This window comes from Corvus cornix, chromosome Z (assembly GCF_000738735.6).
Source record: "Corvus cornix cornix isolate S_Up_H32 chromosome Z, ASM73873v5, whole genome shotgun sequence".
Classification (NCBI taxonomy): domain Eukaryota; kingdom Metazoa; phylum Chordata; class Aves; order Passeriformes; family Corvidae; genus Corvus; species Corvus cornix.
The window spans coordinates 64513838-64537045 of NC_046357.1; the positions used below are offsets into that span (position 1 = coordinate 64513838).

The following is a 23208-nucleotide window of genomic DNA, read 5'->3' on the forward strand; positions in this document are numbered from 1 at the left end:
TTCCTTTGTCTCCTGCCTGAGCTCTTCCAAGTTCAAGTCCAGGTGTGTGGGTTCAGACCATCGCTACATCCCCACCACTAGTTACAAAGAGAAATCTAGGGAACAGTACCAACAGGGAAACAGATGTACTTCCCTTGTCCCCTCTCCCAGCTTTCCATGGTTCTGGTTCAGTGACGCCCTTCCTTCCAATATTCATTTTGAGCCCACTTTCTGGTATGTACCATGCTCCCAGGGAAGGAGTCCCACTAGCAATAGCTCCATGACCATCTCACCAGCTTTCCACCATCACATACCTGCCTAGAAGGACTGTGCCAGTTTTTGCTCATCCTCTTTCACCAGGAACCATTAACATTCAGCACAGTACCCCCCAGTATCACCAGCTGTGCAGTGACCATGTTTCTTGGGGATAGACTTCTCAATTTTTCACTTCTGGTATGGGTTAAAATGGCTTTTGCTTGCATGTGACCAGTCATCTAACCAAGCCTTCTTGCACTGCACTGTTGTCTTCTGCAGTGTTTGCCAGTACGTGCACCTTTCCATCGCCTACCAATACAACCTGTGATGATGGCAGATCTCCTTCCAAGATACCAATGGGATGATAACAGAAAAGAGCAGGTTCCTGTGAGATGCCTCTAGAAACACTATTGTGTTAAGATTCCCCACTCAGACCTACAAACAAATAGGGTCATTCTCCTTAAAACCACGTAACACATGCAATACTGATTTTCTGTCAGTCCAGGTTCCTAATCAAGATGCCAGGGGATACAAAAATCAAATGCCTTGCAGGATTTGTGACTCCATCAGTATGTCACTTCACCAAAGAATTCTGTAACGACAAAAGACTACCAACTTGACAGAATCTTTACCCATAAACTTCTGTTAATTCATGTTGTGTGAACATCATTTAACAGCTGCATTTCTCCCCTTCTTTCATATTTCATTTTGCTGTGGATTGTTCCACTATTTAAAAAAAACTGGTATCAGGCTGATGGATTTGCAGCCACCTACCCTACCACACTCACTTTTCTTGAAACACAGGCATGACATCAGCTTTCTTTCAAGATTTAGGAATTTCCCCAATGTTAAAAGACTTAACTGGAAATCACAGAGTAGGTCAGGTTGGAAGGGACAGCAGTGGGTCATCCGGTCCACCCACCCCACTCAAGCAGGGTCATCCTACAAAACATTTTACAGGATTGTATCCAGACAGTTCTTGAGTATGTTGGAGGGAGACTTCCCATATCCTCAGCCAAGTTGTTGGGTTTTTTTCTTTTTTCTTCCTAATACTGCATATGAGTTGTCCAGTCCTGCTGATTTCAGTTCCTTTTGGAACTGGAATGTCACCATCCCATATACAGCAATAATACTATCTGTCTTTTTTCAAAGCAAGGACTGGAAAAAAATTATTGAGCATTTCTTCCTATCTTCTGTATGTAAAATTATTCCATAATGTGTGAAATTATTGTTAACGTGGGGTGTGTGCTTCTAACACAATTCAAAAACCCTCTCAATTTCAAGATTTTTGGTTAATTTTAATCTTCACACAAACCTGTATTTTTTTTAAAAATGTGATTTGTGCAAAGAAGAAAAAAAACAAGGAGAGAGCAATTTCATCTAGAAGATTGCAGCTTGGCATAGTAAGTTTCTCAGTCCTACACAGAGACCCAGTCCAGATCCAGCTAAAAGAAGCTGAAATACCTCTGATTTCAGTAGAACTGGAGAAGGCACATTTTGTTCACATTTAGTGTACGCTTAATAAAAATGATCTGCTGCAAACATTTAGCATGCAACTTAATAATCCTCCTAATATGGCAGTAGAAATAAAAACCTACAGAAAACAGTATTTTATTTCCACAATTAATTTAAGCTCCAGGCCTTCAATACGGTATCTACAGCAGCAAATTCGCTTTTCAATGTCTCTGTCACTGACTACAGCAGTGCAGTCGACCCTTTTATGTGAGGTGGGGGGCAGTGCTTGTTTTTTCTTTTCTTGCACTTTTGGTCACTACAGCACAGCTATAGTGATCTTATTCAAATCTTTAGCGGAAAAAATATGAATGGCTTCGGAAAAGAAAATATGTTCAAAATCTTTTGAATATGGCTTCAACTGTGAAGGTGCTGGGCACTATTTTAATGCTCCAGCATATGTTTGTCCACACTGAACTGAGACACCAGGATTATTTACATATCTGAAGTTATTAGCATGTGTGACAGCTAATGGGATCAGGACCAATAAAATCAGTGCTTCAGAAAATTAAAAGCAAGAGAAACGAGGACCACTTTCAATCCTCAGTATAAAAGCTGGGAGTATGACTACTGTGTGTGCATATCTATGTATACATATTATTCACCTTGAGATACTCGATTTGAGAAGGAAATTTACAAATATTTAACTCTTTGTGTTCAGACATCCAACATGCTACTGAAGTGAGTAATGGAGACAAAAATAAAAATCAATGCAATTTTAAAAAACAGAGGAAGAAATTAAAAATTACAGGAAATTAGGAAAGAAAACCAGATTTCTGGACAGTGATGAAAAACAGCCCAGACACCTGCAGGGGCAAAGAAGCAAATTCAGAGGAGATAGAAACTCGGTGTGGATTAAATCTAAAGGGATTTAAGTCATTAACAAGAGATCAAAGAAAACATGAGAAGGGAGGGAAAGCTTTACAAGTGTCTGAGATAGGAGACCTTGGAGGAAATATGAATAGGATAAAATCACTATGGCTCACACTAAAAATAATAAAGGGAGTAGGACGATGGTTGGAATTAGCTGGAGCCTGTGCTTGGTTATAAGCTATTATGATGACAGAAACCCAAAAGTTTCTACAACAGACTAAACAGAAATAACAGGAGAGCTTTTTAACTCTACCTGATATGTGATGCAAAAACTAATATCAGGAACAGTGAAAAAACACTGCAGACACCCAGCAGGCCTGAGCAAGTGAGCAAGAATCACACAGATGTACATGACTGCCAGTGTTGCATGGATGCAACAACATTTGCACCCAGAAAATCTGCTTCAGTGCAAATGCAAAAGGATCACCAATGAATGTTGTTCACGCATAACTGACAGAAATGCACAATGACTTGAACTACAGCTGCTTAGCAGCTGCTGAGATTCACTTGTGCCCATTACTACAGACATCCAAATCACCAAAGAGTGGCTTATTCTGCAAGCAATGAAACAGTAGGAATAAAGACTGGAGACAGGAATTAAAACAAACAAACAAACAAAAAAAATCAGACATCCAGTTTCACTGAAAAGGAAGTCAAGCTCAGTATTTAACTGACTCTGGGCAAGCTCTTCAAGAAAACACAGGACAGATGTGCATGAACAGTGTTAGTTACTTAAGTAAAGGAGCTGTTTACAACCCTAATTAAGACTAGCAGGTACTCAAACTCAGAAGAAAATTTAGTAAAGTTCATAAAACAGAGGAAACAGAAGCATATGAAAAAGCATTCCTACAAAAGAAACCTTCAAAACTGCATCTTAGTTCCCATGTTATTAAGTGACAAACCTACTGTAAATGGAAAATGGGTGAGCAGGCTGAAATAGGAAGTTAGCTGATAAATTAAGCAAATGAGAGCAGTCTTCAAGGTACAAGAAAGCATGTGAAACAAAAGGAGAAGCAAGAAATCAAATCAGTGTTCAGTTAGGGAAGCGTGCAGTACTCCTTCACTCCTGACTTATATCTTTTCTTCGAAACAAAGAGCCCCACACATTCAGAGAAGTTATAATAACTGTTTCAAGGACACAGAAAGGAACAAGAGGTTAGCTGAAGATAGTGTACTAATGTGCCCATGGATAGTAAATTCTTAGAAACTCCTAGTACATTTTCTGCTCCTGCTCCACTCCTTATCACAGCGTTCATAATAATAAATGGAAAGCACAAGCTGGCACAGATAACTCTCTAAATCTGAATGTACATATGCAAATGCCAGTGTGACAGAAAAAGAGATTCCAAGGCACAAAGAACAATAGGATGCGCTGACCAGCCCTGTTACTTTAGGTGGGAAAAGAATCTGGTGCTAGGACAGTGTACATGGCAATGTCTGTCTAAACACCACTTAGCAGCTATCGTGCTGTAACCACAGAACTGTATCTGGAAGCCTCGTGTGGTGTGAGAAAAGTTGGACAGCAAGATGCTGAAAACACATAAAGCCCTATGGTGAGGTATTTTTGAAAATAAATAAAAAATAAACCTAAAAAAAAGTCTACTCCAAATCCTTTTGGGGAGAAGTTTCTCTTCTGCTATGTGGAAGAAGGATAGAAGTTAACTGCTGAGCTTCCTGTGTTTCACCTCCATCTCAGGGCTGAGCAGCCTTTTTCTCTCAAAGTAAGGGAGTCTGGGTAGGTCATGATCATCCCTGTCACCACTGCTCCCCTGCAGAAAGCTCTCCCCAGCCCCTGCCTCTGGTGAAGACAGTCCTGGACAAGGTTTGGAGTACCACTTGCATAGAAAAGGAAAAGCAATCTCCTCGAGGGTTTTCCAAATCTGTTTACAGTTCTATTTGTTTTTACACTTCCAGTGAAGCATCACACAGGACTGAAAGCCTGACAGGAATAACAAAAGTTCTTAATTCATAGACTTTGAGAACTGACACTAGTTCTACCCTGTTTCACCAGTATGATGGAAATACCACTCCTTTGACAAGAGTCTGTGCCTCATTGAATGAATATATACAGCACCTCAAACATTAGCTCAGTTAAAACACAGGCACCTACACACACTCATCTGCACGTGCAAAGCTGCAATAATGAATACTGCTTGAAAAGAGGAGCAGGGAAAGTGCAAGCTTTGCAGGAGAACTGGAGAATTAACTGGAAACATCTAATCAGGGATGCAGAACCCTGTAACGTTATGATTTATTTAACACAGTTGAACAACGGCTGGAGGCAATGAATCATATAGGAGATGACAAAGCTGCAGGAGATTTCCGTCATCTACTTTAACCTGCACATTGATCAGAGTTTACCCCGTATTAATCACTTGAGATCATAATCTAACACACTCTTAAACACCTCTCCCGATTATGCTTCACTTACCCCCTTGTCCTTATGTAGGTCACTCCACTGCTAATTGCACTTCTAGTTAGGAAAAAAAGTGTCTAGTGTCTAATTTAATTTTGCCTTTTTTAGTTTCAAGCCGTTGCTCCTTGTTATGCTGTCTCAAGCACTGTAAATAATCCCTCCCCCTCCTCCATATTATTACCCCTCAAATATTTATAGACTGTTTATATCCACCCTTAGTCTCCTTTTCTACAAGCAATACATCATTTTTGTCACCCTTCCCTCTATCCTTTCAGATTTATCTATGTCCTTTTATAATGAGATGCTCAGAACTCCTCTACCGTTTCCCCAAGTACAGTGAACCCAAAGCAGCAGAGAGAAGCTGAAATGCCCACCCCTTCTTGCTTCAGAAACAACTCCTTTTTACACAGCTCTGAGGAAAACATGTTATTTTAATAGGAATTGAAAATTACAAAGCCACAGCCACCACACTGTGGAGTGCTTTGCTCATTGCATACTTTTATCAGTCAGGAATTTAAAAATCCTATTAAGGGTAAGTTTTATCCTAAATCAAGGAAAGATTGTTGAAAGCTCCCGTAATATTTACTTAATCCAGCTTGAAAGAGATTTAGTAACTAAGAAAACTATTATACAGGCAGAAGACACTTCCAGCAACTGTTTCCCAAGACAAAATCTAACTTGCGCTGTGGGAATCATGTCAATCCAAGAGAGGTAAGACAGTCCACAAACTCTTAAAAGAGATACATGCAAATGTGATTCTTTTCGTCTTATCTTAACTGCAATGAACTGGAGAAAACCAGATGATGATGGATTAGTTATTCACAGGTGAAGGACACAAAACTTCTCTGTTAGCTGTTACAATCCAGTAAAGAGAGGTCATGTTTAACTAAACTCCTTACTTTTGAGCAGAGATTTGCTGACTGTGGGAGAAGCCAGGGAAAAGCACCAGGAAGCAATGGAAGGAGGTGGCAGAACCAGGAGGCAGCAAGAAACTAAAACTGCTAAAGAAGCAGCCATGGGTGCAGCAGGAGAACATCATCCTTAGAAAGTAGTGAGGAGACCAAGAGAAAAGCAAAGAGCAGGAGGACGGTAACCACTGCAGGCCCACCAAGATCTCTGACGGCATGCAGCCATCATGTTAGTCCTGGCCCAGGCAGGCAAAGCAGCTACTGCCACCTTCTTACTGCTCAGCCTTGCTGAGGCTGCTGCCACCTGAACTATCAATCCCCTCCACCTCCTGATATTCCCCACTATGTTCTCCATAAAAAAAAATCTACCACTGAGTAGGTCAAAAGGGTTGGAAATTCTTTCACAGGCTTGCAAATGCTTATCAGTATTGAGGCTGGCTGAACTTCAAATTTCAGTATATTGGCTTAATGTCAACACAAGCAAGGAGGAATTTCAGAGATTCACACAACAGTCTAGTTTGGAAATGATCTCTGCAGACCAGCTGGCCCAAACTTTACTCAAACCAGAGCCAGCTTCCCAATTGGATCATGTTGCTTATACACCATCCAGTCAAGGTTTGAGCCCCCCCAAGCATGGAAACTCCAGAATCTCTCTGGATAACCTGTTTCAACCCCTAAGCACTCTCATAGTGAAATGGCCATGGCAGCTTTCTCATGATCAGTTGACTAAAATGAGGCTTTTTGGATGAAACTGAAATTCTGACAGCACATGACACTATGCTATAAATACTTTTAAAGACCTTTCTTTCAAAAAGAAAATTTCTCACTTTTTTTAACCAGGCTACAGTATATTTCAATTATAACAACTATTTTTTTTCAACTCATCACCTATGCAGCACAACAGCCACAAGATCATGGCATCAATTTTTGAAATCACAACACAGTGACCAACAAAGTAAAGGAAGAGTAAAGAAGGCATGGTAGAGTTTTTGCAGACAACTAGAGCACTGCAAATTCAAAGGGATCTCAGTACCATCATACATTAGGCATTGTATTACTGCTGACCTCACTATAAAGATAAAAGATAAAGAGCAGATAAAAGAGCAAATAAAATCCCTTCTACTTGTCAAAGAGTTTCAAAGTGAAGGCAGCACCTACTTAGAGAAAAAAAGAATACTATTTTGTTTCTGTCAAATGTAATAAATGTAACAAAGGGAAATAACAAATACAAGCTTACTACTCACAATTGTTGAAATTATATTTTGTCAACCAGTGATACTAGGAAGGCACCTGAACACTGCTGTCATTGCAAAGACAACAGGGAAACATCCACAACAGAGCATAGGCGCAGGAGCTGGCATTTTGCATCACACAGTAATCTCATCTATATTGGACGCTTCTAAATTGGGCCAACAGCAGTGCAGAGCAGCAGAAAGAAGGGGTGCTTTCCCGCACCTTCCAGTCATCTGGTGACATATGTTGCAGCCACTCCACTGGCCAAATGCCAAACATGACCCTTAGTCTGTGACGATGACCAATATAACGAAGAAAAGGTGAAATGCATTCTCCTTCCTTCAGTGTGAGCAGATTTCTTTCTTTTTTTTTGATAAACTAAGATGTTTAATGACCACATTTGCCTCCCCTCTCTGCCCCCTGGTGACTTCTAAATATTAAAATGGCAGAGGCTCCGAACTGACACAGACCAGTGAAGAACACAGGTGTTATAAAATGAGCATGTCTGAAAAGCACATTCTACAGGTTCCACCATAGTCTTTCCTAAATTTTGCATATCTGTTAACCTAACAAGATATAACTATCCTGCTGAAGGAAGGGCAATTACATCAAATGCCCTGGGATAATGACTTCTGCTGCTCCGTACAATTAAATGGCCTTTCCTTTCAGCAACCTACAACTTTTTAAGGGGAAATGCACAGAAACAACAAATTCTGTCTGTAAGACACTCTACTAATGCCCTGAGACCATGGTCTGCTCCCTTCCAACTACCCTGCAAATTCCCAGTTTGCTTTTGAGTGGGAATGCACACTCCATCCAAAGTAAACATGCTTGACATGGTTAATGTCCAAACACCTATGCTGTAACTGTGATAATTCATTTTTCCCCTTTTTAAAAATAGCATGTCACAATGGGATCTGAAAAACTGCCCCTGGTCTCCAGGTATCCTACTATTTCTGATCTGCTAATAAAATGGTTACAGCAAGCAATGACTCTCTCTCTGGCACTATGTCTGATTTGTGTGACTCCTTCACACATTACTCCTCTGCTGGCAAACAATGCTCCGTGTGATGAGAGTCCAGAAGAAGAACTGCTCTCATAAGCCAAAAACCTTAGAGGAGGAACAGAATTACCACTGTCAAAATCACCTCTTGCCCAACCTAATGTGAGTCACACAGGACACGCTGCAATCCCAGGAGCCACCGCTTCCCCTGGGGCTTGCAGGGAACTGCTGACTCCCCCCTGACATGAAGCGTTTCACTTTCTCTGCTCACTCTAATAATTACTGAAAATTCTTGAAAAATCAGCACCTCAGCCTACCAACCTGAGACAATGACACTTGCTCTGATGGGGTCTCCATTTTGCTTGCAGTTTAGGGTACCAACAAAATCAAAAAACAGCAATACAAGAGTCCATCAAGTACCTGATCCTCAAACAACCCAACACATGAAGCCAGAACTTAATGTCACTTGGCAATTTCTCATCTGAAAAAAAAGGTCTTAATATGCTAAAAAGAAAAGCCTAAGGTTATTTAGGCTGTATTCCTCACCAAAGCCTGTAGTCAGACACCTGATAAAGCTATCCTACAGGTCTGGATAAACGCAGAGCACCTTCTCCAGCTTCAGTCAGCATGCAATCACTGGTATCAAATCAAAACCCAGAAGTACTTACATTACTTTCAACAGATGAACCTAGCAAAATTATTAGGGACGTAACTTTACTTATACAGTGTAGTCACCTCTGAGCTAAGCACAAATGTCTGTTGCTACTTAGGTGCCTAAAAGCAAAACTATGAACCTGATTTCCTATTCATTTGCAGATGTTTCCATTTCTGGTGAACAAGGTTGACCCTGTCTTGATTCTTGACTAGAATCACATCTTCTTTCTGGAGATGAAGCTGTATTTCAAATGTTGTCATTCACAATCAGTTATTTATTTGGACACAAATAATAACAGTTAGTTATTTAGTAAAATGCTTAAGAAACAATGTATTTAAATTGCTCAAAATCCATTGTAAGAAAGATGACTGCTCTGACCAAAAATAGTCAAACAATTCAAATTATTTTAAAATTAGGCATTTTATGTTTTCAAGTCCTTATTCAAGCATGTGAATTACCTTAAGCTTGTTTGGTCAATGTTTTTAATTAAAAGACCATAATTTAATTCAATTAATTAGCAATTATTAAAATGGGGTTAATAAATTCTGTCATTTAAAAAACATTAAGATCAAAGGTTATGCCAGTTTTGTCAACAGTAAAATTATTTCATTCTTTGGCCTTCCTGTATAAGCAAGGATCTTCTTGTCCTCCTGAGTTACACACAATCTCTACACATTACTGAATATACTACTTTAATCTTTAGCCAGCTTTTTCCATGTCTACAGAGAAAGCATGCAATAATGCAAATATGAAAGGAGTAACTGCATCAATTCAAAGGTGACACTAACATAATGAAAACAAAAAAGCTAATAAAAAGCTATTTATTGCTTTATTAAGCAGTTCTTTTAAAACCTTCCCAGCAAAATTCCTCTACAATGGTCTGAAACTGCCTGTCTGCACTAGATCCAACAAATCCATCTGACATACTTTTAATGGCCTGCAAAACAGAGTAATGTCACTTGACAGACATACTCATGCACTGTCCTTTTATTACTATGCAAGGCATTGCCCACTTTAGAATCATCTTTCTATCTGCCAAGTATATTGACCTGTATTACTGATGTTTACAGATGATTAAAAATGTACGAAATTTCCTTTTATCTATATTTGTTTGCTTTTTTTCTGTCTATACACAAGAAATCAGTTACACCAGCTCCTTTCTTCTTTCTTATATATGTTCAATCACTGTGCCTGTCAGGCACAGTTAGAAAAGGGAAAAAGCAATTTGCATGGAAAAAACCATTTTGCCTAGAGTCTTCACCTGCACAGCACCTTCAAATCCCATCTGTGCTTGGCCATGCTTTCACTGAATCTACAAATATTGTTTGTCGTTGTTGTTGTTTTGGGGTTTTGTTTTACAAGTGTCAAATGCAGTAGAGTAAGTTGTAGTAGAAGAGAAGGACTGTTATCAGTCTTTGGTAGTTCATCACACCGTGCCACACAGAACCAATGTGCCACCACATCAAGTCATGTAAGGTTGGCAGATCTCTGCTGCCCTGAAAACTCTTGCTACACAGCCAGCCAAAACACACTTACCATGACTGTGGCAGGAGTTATGTTTTGGGACAAAGGACAAAAGCTTCCCATAATTCTCTAACTGCAGTCACACACCCTATTGAATTTTATTACAGCACCAGTCTGTGTAAAAGAAATTTTGATTTTCAAGTAAAAACAATCAATTAAAATATTAAAGACTGATACTGGATCCTTCCCTTTTGCTAATTGTACCAAAAGTATATGCTGGTATTGGGGAGAGGATTCTCCACAACCCTGTCACTGCAAAGAGGTGAACAGGTGCCAACAGCAGGCACAGGCAGTGTTGGCCATTGCCCCCAGCCACGAGCACCACTCTCCCAGCACTTCACCTGATGGTGTACTAGCTGATGTCACGGCTGTACTTGCTGAGTGCATTGGGCTGCTGCTTTCCAGCAACAGGCAAGAGCTGCCACCACTGTTCTTCTTAACAAATGTCTCCGGGACACTGGGCAGGGGCACTGGGCGGCTGATTCCAAGTTCCTCTTCCTGAGCTTGCTGTCTTCTTAGTGCAACCTGCGAACAAAAGACAAGACATAGTGCATGCTCTGTGGTTTTGAGCACAATTTATACTGGCAACAATGACAGATTCAAAGCTGGTTTTTCACTCTTTCTACTCTGAGTAGTGTTGATCATAGAATTACTAAGGTTGGAAAAGACCTCCAAGACCACTGAGTCCAGTCTTCAACCAAACACCACCACGTCAGCTAAACTACAGCACTAACTGCCAGGTCCACTGGCACTTCCAGGGATGGTTACTCCAGTACTTCCCTGGGCGGCCCATTTCAGCACTTGACAATCCTTTCTATTCTTCCTGATGTCAACCTGAACCTCCCCTGGCCCAGCTTGACACCATTTCCTCTTGTCCTGTCACTACTGGTTGCCTGGAAAAGCGGCAGACCCTTGCCTTGCTACAACCTCCTTTCAGGCAATTGCAGAAGGTCCCTCCTGAGCCCCCTTTTCTTCAAGCTAAACAACTCCAGCTCCCTCAGCCACTCCCCATATGGCTTACTCTCTAGGCCCTTCCCACAATCCAGCCAGTGGGTACAGAAGCATACAAAGATATTAAAAACCAACCCCTTTTGGTGTCCAAGCACATATGAACAAGCTTATGAAATGCTGGTGACATACATGTCTTCCTCCACCAAGGCCAAACAAAGACATATTACAGCTGACTACACTTCCCCAACACAGCTGCTCCTGGGACAAACACACTGCAGAAAGTGTAGTCACTACCCTCTTCTCTGCTGATACACAGCTGCTGAGGCTGAGAAGTTAGTCTGCTTGCAGGGTTCTGCTGTGCCTCTTATCAATATAAAGCAGCTCTTCATGAGGGCTTGCATCTGCAATCTTCTGCTCTATCCAGGCCTGCTAGGTTCCCTGCTGGCTCTTTGCTAGAAATTTCCTCTTCAAGGAAATTTCAGCATACAGTACCCTGTACACAGAGAACCATTATGGAAGAAGCACGGCAAATGTAAGGTGTCATCCTGCAAGCACCTCAGACAGCATCACACATACTGCAGACAGCTGGGGCAGGTCTGGAGAAGCTGGAGCTTCCCATTTCTTTCCCAACACTGACAATGTTCCAAAGCCTAGCTGGTCGTGGCCAAGCCCATAGGCACTACACAGTCTGGATGTGGGTGCAAACAAACCATATTCACTGCTTACAGACAGCCCCTTCTGCCTCACCTGAACTAGTAGATCAATATAACCCATCTGTCCACCCATGCCATGTGTCTAGGAGATAAATATGACACTGCTACAGCTACCTACCCTGTGCTACTTGTCAGGTGACTGATTTGCATCTTTACCTGAACCTTGGAAATCTGTTCCAGATTACAGACTGGGATCATGAGCTTTTCTTGATGGAAATTCTCCTGGGTATCTTGGACAAGACTTCCCTACATTTTCATGTTCAACAGCCACACTTTTTCCTAATACAGATGTATAATTCTGTTAACAGAAATTAGTACTAGCCTTTGCAATAAGAGGCATCCCAAACAGAAGGTGCAGACTTACGAACACCACTGAAACTTTGACTTCACAAGCCAATAACCTTGACCTGTAAAATTCCACCAGCATCAAAGGACTCATTGCAGAAATATATCAAAAGGGGGAAAGACAGACTTTCAATGTGTAACTCCTACACAGATAAGGTTTAGCTAGGGAGGCTTTCAAAGCTACTTTCAAATACTAGGCAGGGAAGAGAATACCCCCAGGAGGGCCATCACCAGAGCCTGCTAGCAGGAGGCACCCAATGCCTGACAGAAGCAGCTGAGAAGCAAAAAGAGTCTCTGTTGAAGGGGATGCTTGCACGGGGAACACTGCACTTCCCGCTCCCTTCCCCGAGGCAGACAGCGAAGGGATCCACGTTTATTATCCCATGGTTCACAGCAGGCAGAGAAAGCGCATGTAACTTGGGCATAACAACAATTTCTGGACTGCCATACCACCAACAAGGAGGAATTGTTTAAATGAACGAAAACTTACTACCACTGAGTTCTGAGGACTTTTTATATAACTGCACTGAATAACAGAATCAAAAAGCGGGGAAGGATTTAATCCAGGGCCGCTTAGGTTTCTAAAACCTGTCAGCCCGACACACATTTTATGCGCGGTCACGAAGCTCTGAGCACACACCACTTGCAAACAGACGGGTGCGGGGTGTAAGCACTGCCTTCCCTCGCAACAGCGGCCCCAACGCCTTGTCAATAATTTGCCCGCAGGGGATCGTTTGCACCAAGGAGGGTGTACAATGCCCCTCGCTGAGCTCAACTACTCCAGCGGCCATTACACGCCCAGGACTCCTCTTAATGAAGTCTGCAAGACGAAGCTCGCAAGGGCTAATATAGCCCTGCATTAACACCTCCGGAGGTGTGACTTCAGCGAGACTACCCAAAGAAAAAGTTACTCCTACCGTGGATACCGTTCGTTTTCTTAGCCCTCAGAACACTGAGCCCTCGTTTAGATTTAAAATGACACACCTACACAGCTAACTGAAGAGCTGCTAGATACAAAATTTGGAACAACGCTGTTAAAAAACCCCCCAAACATTAAAAAGTTAGAAATGCGCTCAACTGAAGCCACCATCATCAGGTAATGCAATTACACCGAATCTGAAAACACCGGCGCAAAATATTCAAGCAATTAGCTGGCTAGATTATTCATTTTCTAGTTAAAAGCAAGCTGGAAAACGACCACTGACGGCAGTTTAGGTCCCGCTCCATGCAGGTTCTGGAACTGTCCACAGGGCTGGGATGTACCCGGCTCGGGGGGGGTGCGCAGCTGACCGCTCACCGCTGCCGCTCGCCCCGACTGCAATCCTCCGCGCCTTTGGGGCATCTCCCTTTTTTTATGGAAAAAAAAATTAAATAACTTAAAACAAATACAGCGAGAAGTCTCACTAACACAGGAACGCGGCGGTGTAACTCTTGACTCCAGTCCACGGCGAGGCTAACCCGCGGCTGAGGTCTCGCAGCGCTGCGCACCGCATCTCGGCGCGGCCGCTTGGCCCCGACGGGCACGACAAACCCTGGGCACGGAGCACACACACACCCCCGCTGCCGGCAGCGCGCCGGAGGACAGCCCATCCGCTACGGGCACAGCTCACCTGCGCTGCCATGACGCGCTGCCGCTCCGGCGATCAGGCTGCACTTGTTGCACTGGCAGTCCCGCCACATGCAGAAGCGCTTGTGTCCCTTCAGCGGCGAGGAGTAGCCGTGGTTGCGGGCAGCGGGCACACTTGGGCAGTCGCGGCCGCTTCCTCCCCGCTGCCAGCGCTGCCCCTGTCGGCCAGGCCGGCTGCCATGGGGGCCGCCGCCTTCCCGAAGCTGCTCGCCTTGTCCCCCGGGCCCCGCGACGTCCGGGGGCTTACTGAAGGCCGGGGTGTCACCGGGCATCGCGGCAGGCGGGGGACAGCCGGCAGAGCGCGTCCGCACGGTGCTGTCCTCCCCTCTCCTGTCCCGTCCCGTCCCGTCCCACCACCGCGCGCCGTTTTGGCGGGCAGCCACCAGGCGGGAGGCGCCCCTCCTGCCGCGCCTCCCCCACCTCTGCTCCTGGGGGGTCGGTGCGGCCGCCGAAATTACTTGTTGCTATCCCGAGGGAGCGGGCCACCCTTCCCTCTGCGCTCCTCCCTCCCCCACCAGGGCCGGCCTGTGGCGGCAAAGGCGGGCGCCGTCCAGGCCGGTCCCAGTCGGATGCACGCGCGGGCGGTGGGCGCAGGGCCGGGGGTGGCAGAGGTGCTGCGGGGCTCGGCTCAGCCCGCTGCCCGGCAGGTCCCCGCACGACAGAATGCCCAGGCCCCCGTCGGGGGCGCTCCGCGGCCGCCCTGCGGCCTCTGCGCACCCTCCTTGCCCCGCAGCGGCCAGCGCAGGCCGTGTCCATGGTGGTGATGCCGGACGAGGTCTGAGACAGCAAGGCGGAATCGATACAGAGAGGCTGTGCTTAAGCCCAGTGGTCCCTCGGGTTGGGCAGGTCAGGTTTGGGCAGGCGACCAACATGGCCTAGCCCAGGGAGAGGTGTGACACCCGAATAAAATACCCAAGTTGCCACAGCTCAGCTGCTCTTTGTCGTGAGGCTGCTGGCGTCTTGCTGGACTGCATCCTCCCTTTACGGGTTACCTCGCAGTTGTATCCCGCAATGTGTATAAAGACACCTTGATCAATATCTGTGTGGGCACGTGATTCCAGCAGGTATCGGGGTGAGTGAGAGTATGGTGCTAACACGGTAGCCATCACCTCTGGAGCTGGTGTGGGTGGCAGAGCGGCTGAACTCTGCAGGGGAAGACAAGCGAAGATGCTTTTCTCTTCTTTACATAGGCCGCCCTTCCAACTTGTCACTGTGATTTATACATGCATGCAGCTCTACAGATATTATTTACAGTATTAATATTTCCTCTGTTACACCTTTAAATCTTTCTGGGTTCAACTTTAAATGACGCTATCTTCATGCTGAAATGAAACTATTAAATTACATCTCAATCTAAGATGAATGACAACTGTCAAATGAGTGACTCAACAGAGATGAACCAGAAAGCATCTGAGATTATGTGAGGCTGATTTATAAAGATTGCATAAAGATTTCTATAACCCCAGCTTCATGACTCAGCATATCAGATGGCAGTAAGTTACAGTAGGTAGAAATTTATTTCTGCTAGAAGAAGCCAAGAAAGGCATCTCTCTCTTTGTGATCAGCTAACTCCAAGCTAATTCAGCTCAGACTGAGCCTCCATGCTGGAAACAGTGAGTGCCTATCTCTCAGCCTGAAGAAAGCCCCAGATCCTTGCTGCTTGATGCTTTGCATTAGCTTTTAATAAATGACATTTAAAGAACTTTTTCCTTCATGGTACAACAATGGAGACATTTATGGCACTTTCCATCCTCCAGAGAGACCTCATTCAAACCCTCCTGTTAAGCCCCAGTCGCAAGCAGTCAGACAGTCCACAAGTGAAGGCCAAGCACAAGCTGTGTGGGCTTGGTATGACCATCATTCAACTCACAGAAACTGAAACTTTTCCCTTGCATCACTTTGCTGGGATTGACATTTCTGATGTCAGTAACTGCACATTTTCCCCACAAGATAGGAGAATATGAACACAATGTTTAGAGGAACAAAATTGGGATTTGCCTTTACATGTAGTGGCACATATCACTAATGTTTAAGGGAGGTGAACAATGTAGGCATACTTAGCTTCACATATCAAAACATAAAACTCCTCCCTGAATGAAACCAGTTGAGATCTTCTCAAGTCATATGGGCATTGATCAGTTTCCAAAATTTTGTCTAGGAGCAAGCCTTGAATATCCAGTTTGTGAAGTTCAGTGCATGGTGGAACACACACAGAGGAATGTTTTCAGGTTCTCCCCTACAAATTATCTTAAAGTCAATTGAAAATGCAAATTAAAAAGTAGATGAAAGGAGGCTAAATCAAAAGACCAAGAAAGGCAAAATAAAATAAACCCAACAGAGGTAGGAGAAGAAAATCAAAAATGACAGCAGGGGTGGAAAAGGAGAAAAGGCAAGAGAAGGAGAGTACATAAAGCAGACAAAGACAGACAAAGGATAAATAATAGCAGTCACCAGGTGTTTATATATGACTTTTCACTAGAAACTTAAGTGGGACAGCCTACCTCAAAGATGAATTACAGGATGCAAAAAATGCAACAGTTCCAAGAAGAACATTAATTCATCACTCTGTCACGTAACTAGTATTTTCTACTCCTGCTTTTCAGGCCAACTGCACAGATCTGTATTATCCATAATGTCACAGAACCTACTGTACAGAAGAAAATATTAATGTTGTTAGTACCTGTTTGGTGTTTTGTGTTCTGGATGAATACCACCAAAATAGATAGATGCCTCATGAATACAAGTACACGATTGATCATTTAATAATGAATTGCTTTAGTTTTGCTAGCTCAAGTCACACTTTGAGTATGGGTTTAGAGTGCAATGTTTTTCTCCATTTTTTTAATGGGTATTTGGTGAGGTTGACAACACATTGCTGGATTTGTCATCTGTGGAGTCATGAAGTAATAGGAGATGGTCATAAACTGCTGTTAGTCCTAAGACTAACCACAATAACTGCTGTTAGTCCTAAGACGAATCACAATAACCTCACTGCAAGTCTTCAGGAAATTTAGTCATTCATTTAATGTACGTCTGGGTATCTCTGGTTTGAGTCCGTCCAGTGATTATGTCAGTGACTTAAGATTACTGCAGTTTGCTGTCACCTTTGGAAATAACTGTAATTAATATTTCTGATGAAACAACAATAAGAAGAATCAAAAGACATTTTTGCTTTTCTTTTTTTTTTTTTTTTTGGTCTTAATAGATATCTGATAGTTGTCCTTTAGCTTTAACTTTTTCTTTAAAGTCCAATACAGCATCTGTTAGTGATGATCTGTCCTTTGCTGATTCATGTCTTTAGCTGATCTCTTGAACCTTGCAAAAATATTTTATTTGCTAACAAGATTATAATTTTGAGGGACAAATGTGGGCAAGACGTGATCCCACCACCACATTTCATATGAGTCAGCAATTCAGTGGGGAGATTACAAATTAAAAAGGATTTAATTCTAATGCTGTTGCCTGGGAAGTGACGACCTTCAGTTTCACAGAAGTCAGTGAGGTTGAGTGCATTTCATTTTAGAGAACTGCTAGACCTGATTCTGTTTAAATTTTTTCTTTTTTCTGTCAGTGGGTCAAATCAGAGGGTTTGTGAGATATTTTTGACTCTGACAGATCATTTTATAGACTGTATCCCCAGGGCTGGTTGTGGATTCCCAAAAGAGCCTCAGCTGCAGGAGTGGTGAGGGATAGAAGATAAAGCATGCACACTGCCAGTTTGCATTGTTTGAAAACATCTATGTGTCCATAAACACTCTGGACGTTTTGAACAAAATATCAAAGACAGAGGGAGTCAAGCAAAGAAGGGAAACCATGCCAGCACATTCCCTGAGACACTGATAGGAACTGGGAAGCTCCTCAGTGTTGAACTTTAGTGTTTGCCTGCAGCTTTGGGTGTTTTGGCTGCCCTACAGCCATCTGCTTAACAGAATAAACAGGTGTAGAGGTACCCTCGTTTCTGCTCCTCCAGCTATGTCAGTCTGCACATGCGTTTACTCACGTGAGTCATCGGCTAGTTTTCAGCTGGTTTACTTGTGCCAGTAGTCTCCCATGCAAGTGTATTCGCTGGAGCGACAGACATCGTCACAACTAAAACACTTGAAAAGATACTTCAGGAAAAATCCAGTAGGTGGCATAAATAAGCCATGCATTTTTTATTTATTTTTTTACTTTTCATTTGTACACATGTGCAGTTCTCTTTCATTCATTCCTTATTTTAATCCTCCTTTAACTTACAGGGAAGCTGAAGTTTTGTCACTTGGCTCTTAAAACTTCATCCCCCAGGCAAAGTTTTGTATTTCAAGCAGAGGATTTTCTCCATGCTTTCTGGAAGCATATAGGTTTTGGGGTTGTTTTTCCCCCCACCTCTATATTTATGTTTCTAGCATTTTCTGTTTTCAGGTTATACTACCTGCAGATCTCAAACTGCCTGCACCACAACAAAAGGAAAGGGTTTCTTACTGGGCAGATATCTGAACCCAAACCTTGCCTTGCAATTCTCAGTATTTACTAGATTTTATAGTCACCCTTACAGCTGTTCTCTCAGACACTTCTCTGTGATGATAGATAGAGTACTGGCACCAGGAGCATTACTCCAGATCAGTGAAGTCTGATAAACCACTGATGGCTTTTGCTTAAAGTCATTTCAGTCAAGCTGAATCTTTAATTCAGACTTAAGATTTTTAAGTGCCTCAGCCTTCCTTGCTCCAAAAACGTTTCTGTGGCATGGGCATTTAGGGATAAGGTTTCAGTGTGCTACTTGGTTCTCTTCTCCTCAAACTCCATTTTTTTTTTTTTTCCCCCCCCTCTGGTGCCCCGGGCTCCACTCTCACTGAGTGAACAGCTAAAGCAATGTATAGTGCTGCCGCCTTTCCTCAGTGAGAGTGAGGAGACTCCTTGGGGTGGTCCACAGCTTGCCAAGTAAGCTCAGGGCTGTCTTCCTGCATCAGCCCCAAAAGCTGCTCTGCTTACAAAGACCACTGTTTGTAGCAAGATGGGATTGTGTACACTCTTCAGCACCCTCAGTTCATGTTCTTTTCTCTTGGTACAAATCCATACTCACTGGGAAGATAAGGTGTCAGGGGACCCTTCTCCAAAGGGTGCAAGAAGGAATGTTGGTAGGGGGCAGGGAACAGCATCATGCGTATCCCAAGTTGGAGAACAGGCCTGCCATAGCAGGCCTTAATGGCCACTGAAGCAGCGTGTTTATTCACACTCTGCTTATTGGTATTCTTCCAATAAGTATGGGGCAAGAGAGCCTTCACATCAGTAACTTCAGATGAGCCACAACTGAGAAAAGTGATGGGTGCCTAAGCAGACACGTTTGTTTGCAAGATACACATTAATGAGAAGCTAGAGTTTAATGGTCCAAATGTCAGGGTTATGGTAAAAATTATTTATGTAAAAATAAAGAAAAGCCTACCTGTTACAACAAATGGCTCTTCCCCTTCATGGCTGTGAGTCCATATCAAGCTGGGTAGCGTCTTTTGTTAAAACGATTCTGGGAATGATTTTAATTATTTTTCTGGCTTTGTTTCTTTTTAGTTGCCTTAAGAAAGTTTTATTAAGGGCTATGGGAAGAGATTTCTCTTCTAGTAAAGAGGGGGAAGATGTTGTGGTGGTCAAGGCCACCACAGAAGTGACCAAGGAGCCACCAGGCCCAAGAACAGCAGAGGTCTGCTGGTAGGCAGGTACTAATGTACAAAAGTGCCTCCGTGGCCACTTCTGCGCTGGCCTTGACCACCGCAACATCACGACTGTTCCCAGAGCATCCTATGAGAGTCTGCCTGGGCAGAGTGTAGACAGCTCTCGCACACTCACGCAACACCCGGGGTGGGTAAGCACATACACACACAAGCACTTTGGTGAACCACGCCGAGAACAAAGAGGCTGGAGGGGCTCTTTGTGTGGAGTTCCACGGACAGAGTTTATTCCATACATTAAGGGATCCAGGGGCAAAGAGCCTGGATATCACAGCGTCCAGGAATTAAGTATGGGGAGGAGAAGGGGCAGAGAGAGGGCCAGGGACCAATGGAGAAAGAGCGGAGGGGAGCAGCATAGGGGGGACCAGGGTACACAAACCGACAGGGAAACATGGAGGGAGGAGTTGGGATACAACAACCAATGGGGTGTTGAGGAGGGGAGAACATTCTGGAACTAAGACTTATAGGGAAGAAAGGGGGTGGTAGGCCAATGGGCCAACTAACTGGGAGTAATCTACATATCACGACGAAGGACTATGGGAACTCGCTGTGACTACTGTGGCACTTCTGTACATTGGTACCTGCCCACCAGCAGACTTCCACTGTTCTTCGGTCTGGTGGCTCCTTGGTCACTTCTGTGGTGGCCTTGACCACCACAACAAGTCCAGCGAATGAGATTGTCCCACACTGCTCAATAAAAACAGGATTAACTGGAAACAAAATTCACTTTGTTACATTATGCCAAATATAATACAAAACCAAAGCAGTTTTCAAGTTCAATGAAGCAAATAGAATGGAGATACTTAAAAAATGCATATGTTTATCATATTTCCACCCTGACTAATTTTACTACTAACAAAAAAATAGCATTTTTTTACACTAAAACCTACATTCTTCGTTTCCTCGTTTGTTCATGCAAATTGGAATAATTTCATTGCAGACATAAAGGCTGAAGAAAACACCCTGTCAGCCACTTGAAAATTTCAGTCATGGTTAATAATTGACTTGGATAGCTATTTGAAAGCATTATTAGGCCCAACGTATAAAATAGAAGTTAAAAAGCAAGTGTGGAGAAAACCACTGAACTGCTTCTTCTCAGTATTCATTGTTCATTTTAGGCACACTTGAAAATTAATTGGATCCAGTGACTTAGAACATTGAAGATTCTTGCATGACTCATTAAGCTGACATTTCTAACATTCCTAATTCACACAGTAAGAATGATAGAGTCGCATAAGCTATACATTTGAGCTCCTTCATCAGGGTGGGACTACTGAAGAGAATGCCCTTAGTCTTGAATATCATCATCAATTCAGCTCTAAGACATCTGTAATGGAGCTGAGTTTGATAGACTGCCAGAGTATGAAAAACTAAGCTCCAGCATCTTAAAAATAGGCAACACAATTAATTGCTAGTTTTTTATTTATGGTCTTTAATGTTTTAATAGATACAGTTAAATTTCCACTTCACTGAGCAAACCAATTGGGATTTAAAGGAAGAAATAGATCATTTCAAATTATAAAGCACTTGCTTTATTACCTATGCCTTCTCTAAATGGTGCAAGTTTTTATTATTTTGCATTCTTGATCTTCAGAAACTTACAGCTGCTGAAACTCTGTGGTTCTGAAGGACGTTTACAGCTGAGGTAACAGAAGGGGTAGGTTTTGCTATGTCAATTTACTATCCATCCAGTTTTTTTATTTGTGTATTATTATTTGTTGCACATAATTCTGATGCTGAATAGAAGCAAGGTTATTGTTACAATATCTCCTTCTGATTTATTTTCATCTTTTTTCCTTAAGCCTAAATAAATATATTTTTCACATAATTTACTGCTCTCAGGGGAGTATTCTGTGAGACTTCCCATTAAAATCAGTGAGTGTAGCACACATGCTTGAGAGCAAAGTGTTGTGCTGCTCTTCCCCCATTTCTTCCCATTTCCTGTGGGAAGCCTTTCAGATCCACTGGGTGGGGCAGGGGTATCAGAATTGTCTCCAGAAACAGCTGAGCTCTTCCAAATATTTTAATCAAAGTCAAATGACTGTTACTTAATCAGTCATGCTGTGAAATGACTTGATGTGAGCTGCTGACCTTTTGCATTTCCTAGCATGGGAAAGAGGCGTTCTTCTTTGCTGTCAGCTGGCCTCTCTTCCCCTGCAGCCTCTCCCATTCCAGCCTCCATGCCCCAGAGCTCCTAGAGCAACTGGGCAGTTCAGAGGTGGTCCCTAAATGCTATGGACAGTGAATTGGGTCTTTCCATCTTCAAGGGTTTGTGTTGTCATCCCACCTCCATGCTAGGAATCCAGTCCAAAGAAGGGACCTGGGAGATCTGGGTCCCAGGAAATCTATGCCTATCAAGTAAAGCTTTACTTAGTGCTATCAAGATAATCAGAGCACTTAGTTGGCTTCCTTAGGCAACAGTTTTCTTCTATCACTTGTGTTTCTGTCAGCAGTGTTGGGGTTGATGATCTCTGTACATCATATATGCACATTTGGTAATTAACAGTCATTGAGTTCCTCTGATACTATTGGTGAGAAGCTGGTAAGGAAGATGACACACTGTTACAAATGAGTTCAAGTGTTAAGCTATTAATTTTAATTAGGCTGGCTTTGTCGAGACACTGAGATACCTTGAAAGGTGATGGAAACACTGTATAAAAACTAATTAGCCATCTTAAATTTTTGTCATTTATATGCAAACAGGGCATTTGCAGATGCCAGAATAAAGTTGTTAGCCATCCCAGCTAAGTGCATGAAAATATTCACATTGTCTGAGTAAAATATTTTAAAATATCCTCAGAATTTGAAATTGTAACAGATAGCACATGATGAGGTTGAGAACAAAGAGTTATCTTCTCTGCATGGTTGTTTAAGTCATTCTTTTCTCTTACCTGATTTCAAGAAACCAAGGCATGGAGATTGCCTTTCCACTGGAAGGCAGCTTCTGTGAATTCACAATAATGACATCTAAGAAGATTGTTCATTAGGCACCTAAGGTAAGTAGGGTACACCTCTAGTATTGCCCGAGTCTCTATTATAAACATAATAGCCCATAATTCCTCTTTGCAGGACTCACTGTGTTCTACTGTCTGAATGATACATACCTTAAATACCTGCCTGGATACTCACTTTGCTTTATGGCCCATCAGCTTGCCGATGATTTGGTCCTCTGGGTGAAGAATACATGCTTTAACCAACTTTGAGTAGCTGTTTATTCTTATGTGCTGTAGTGTTGCAGTGGGGATACTGCAACACGCATATACCAAACCAGGAGTCCCGTGGAAAGGAAATATATATGGACAGACAGATTCTTGGTTGCTGTTTCAGAGATGTTTATTTCTCCAGCCGCATGGCCGGGGCTCTGCCCAGGAACTGTTCCAGTCATGGGACCAAGGGTCCTTCTGCCCGCGCAGGGAACACAAACCAACCAGTGGGGAATGAGGCTGACCAGGGACAGGGAAGCCCCGTGTCTGTGCCCTCAGGGCCCCTCTCCCAGGGCTACACGGCGGGGG

The 23208-nt window shown here is 43.1% G+C and overlaps 1 protein-coding gene across 1 annotated transcript in view; it reads right to left on the minus strand.

The window, feature by feature from the left end:
- The window catches only part of DMRT1 (doublesex and mab-3 related transcription factor 1), a 57851-nt gene extending 43421 nt beyond the window's left edge, over positions 1–14430 (minus strand). The window contains 6 exon segments of the mRNA XM_039567605.1: positions 10700–10883; positions 13978–14004; positions 14006–14095; positions 14097–14150; positions 14152–14220; positions 14222–14430. Of these exon segments, the coding sequence (XP_039423539.1) occupies positions 10700–10883; positions 13978–14004; positions 14006–14095; positions 14097–14150; positions 14152–14220; positions 14222–14266 (469 nt within the window). The 5' untranslated portion in view covers positions 14267–14430.
- Between the last annotated feature and the right edge of the window lie 8778 nt (positions 14431–23208).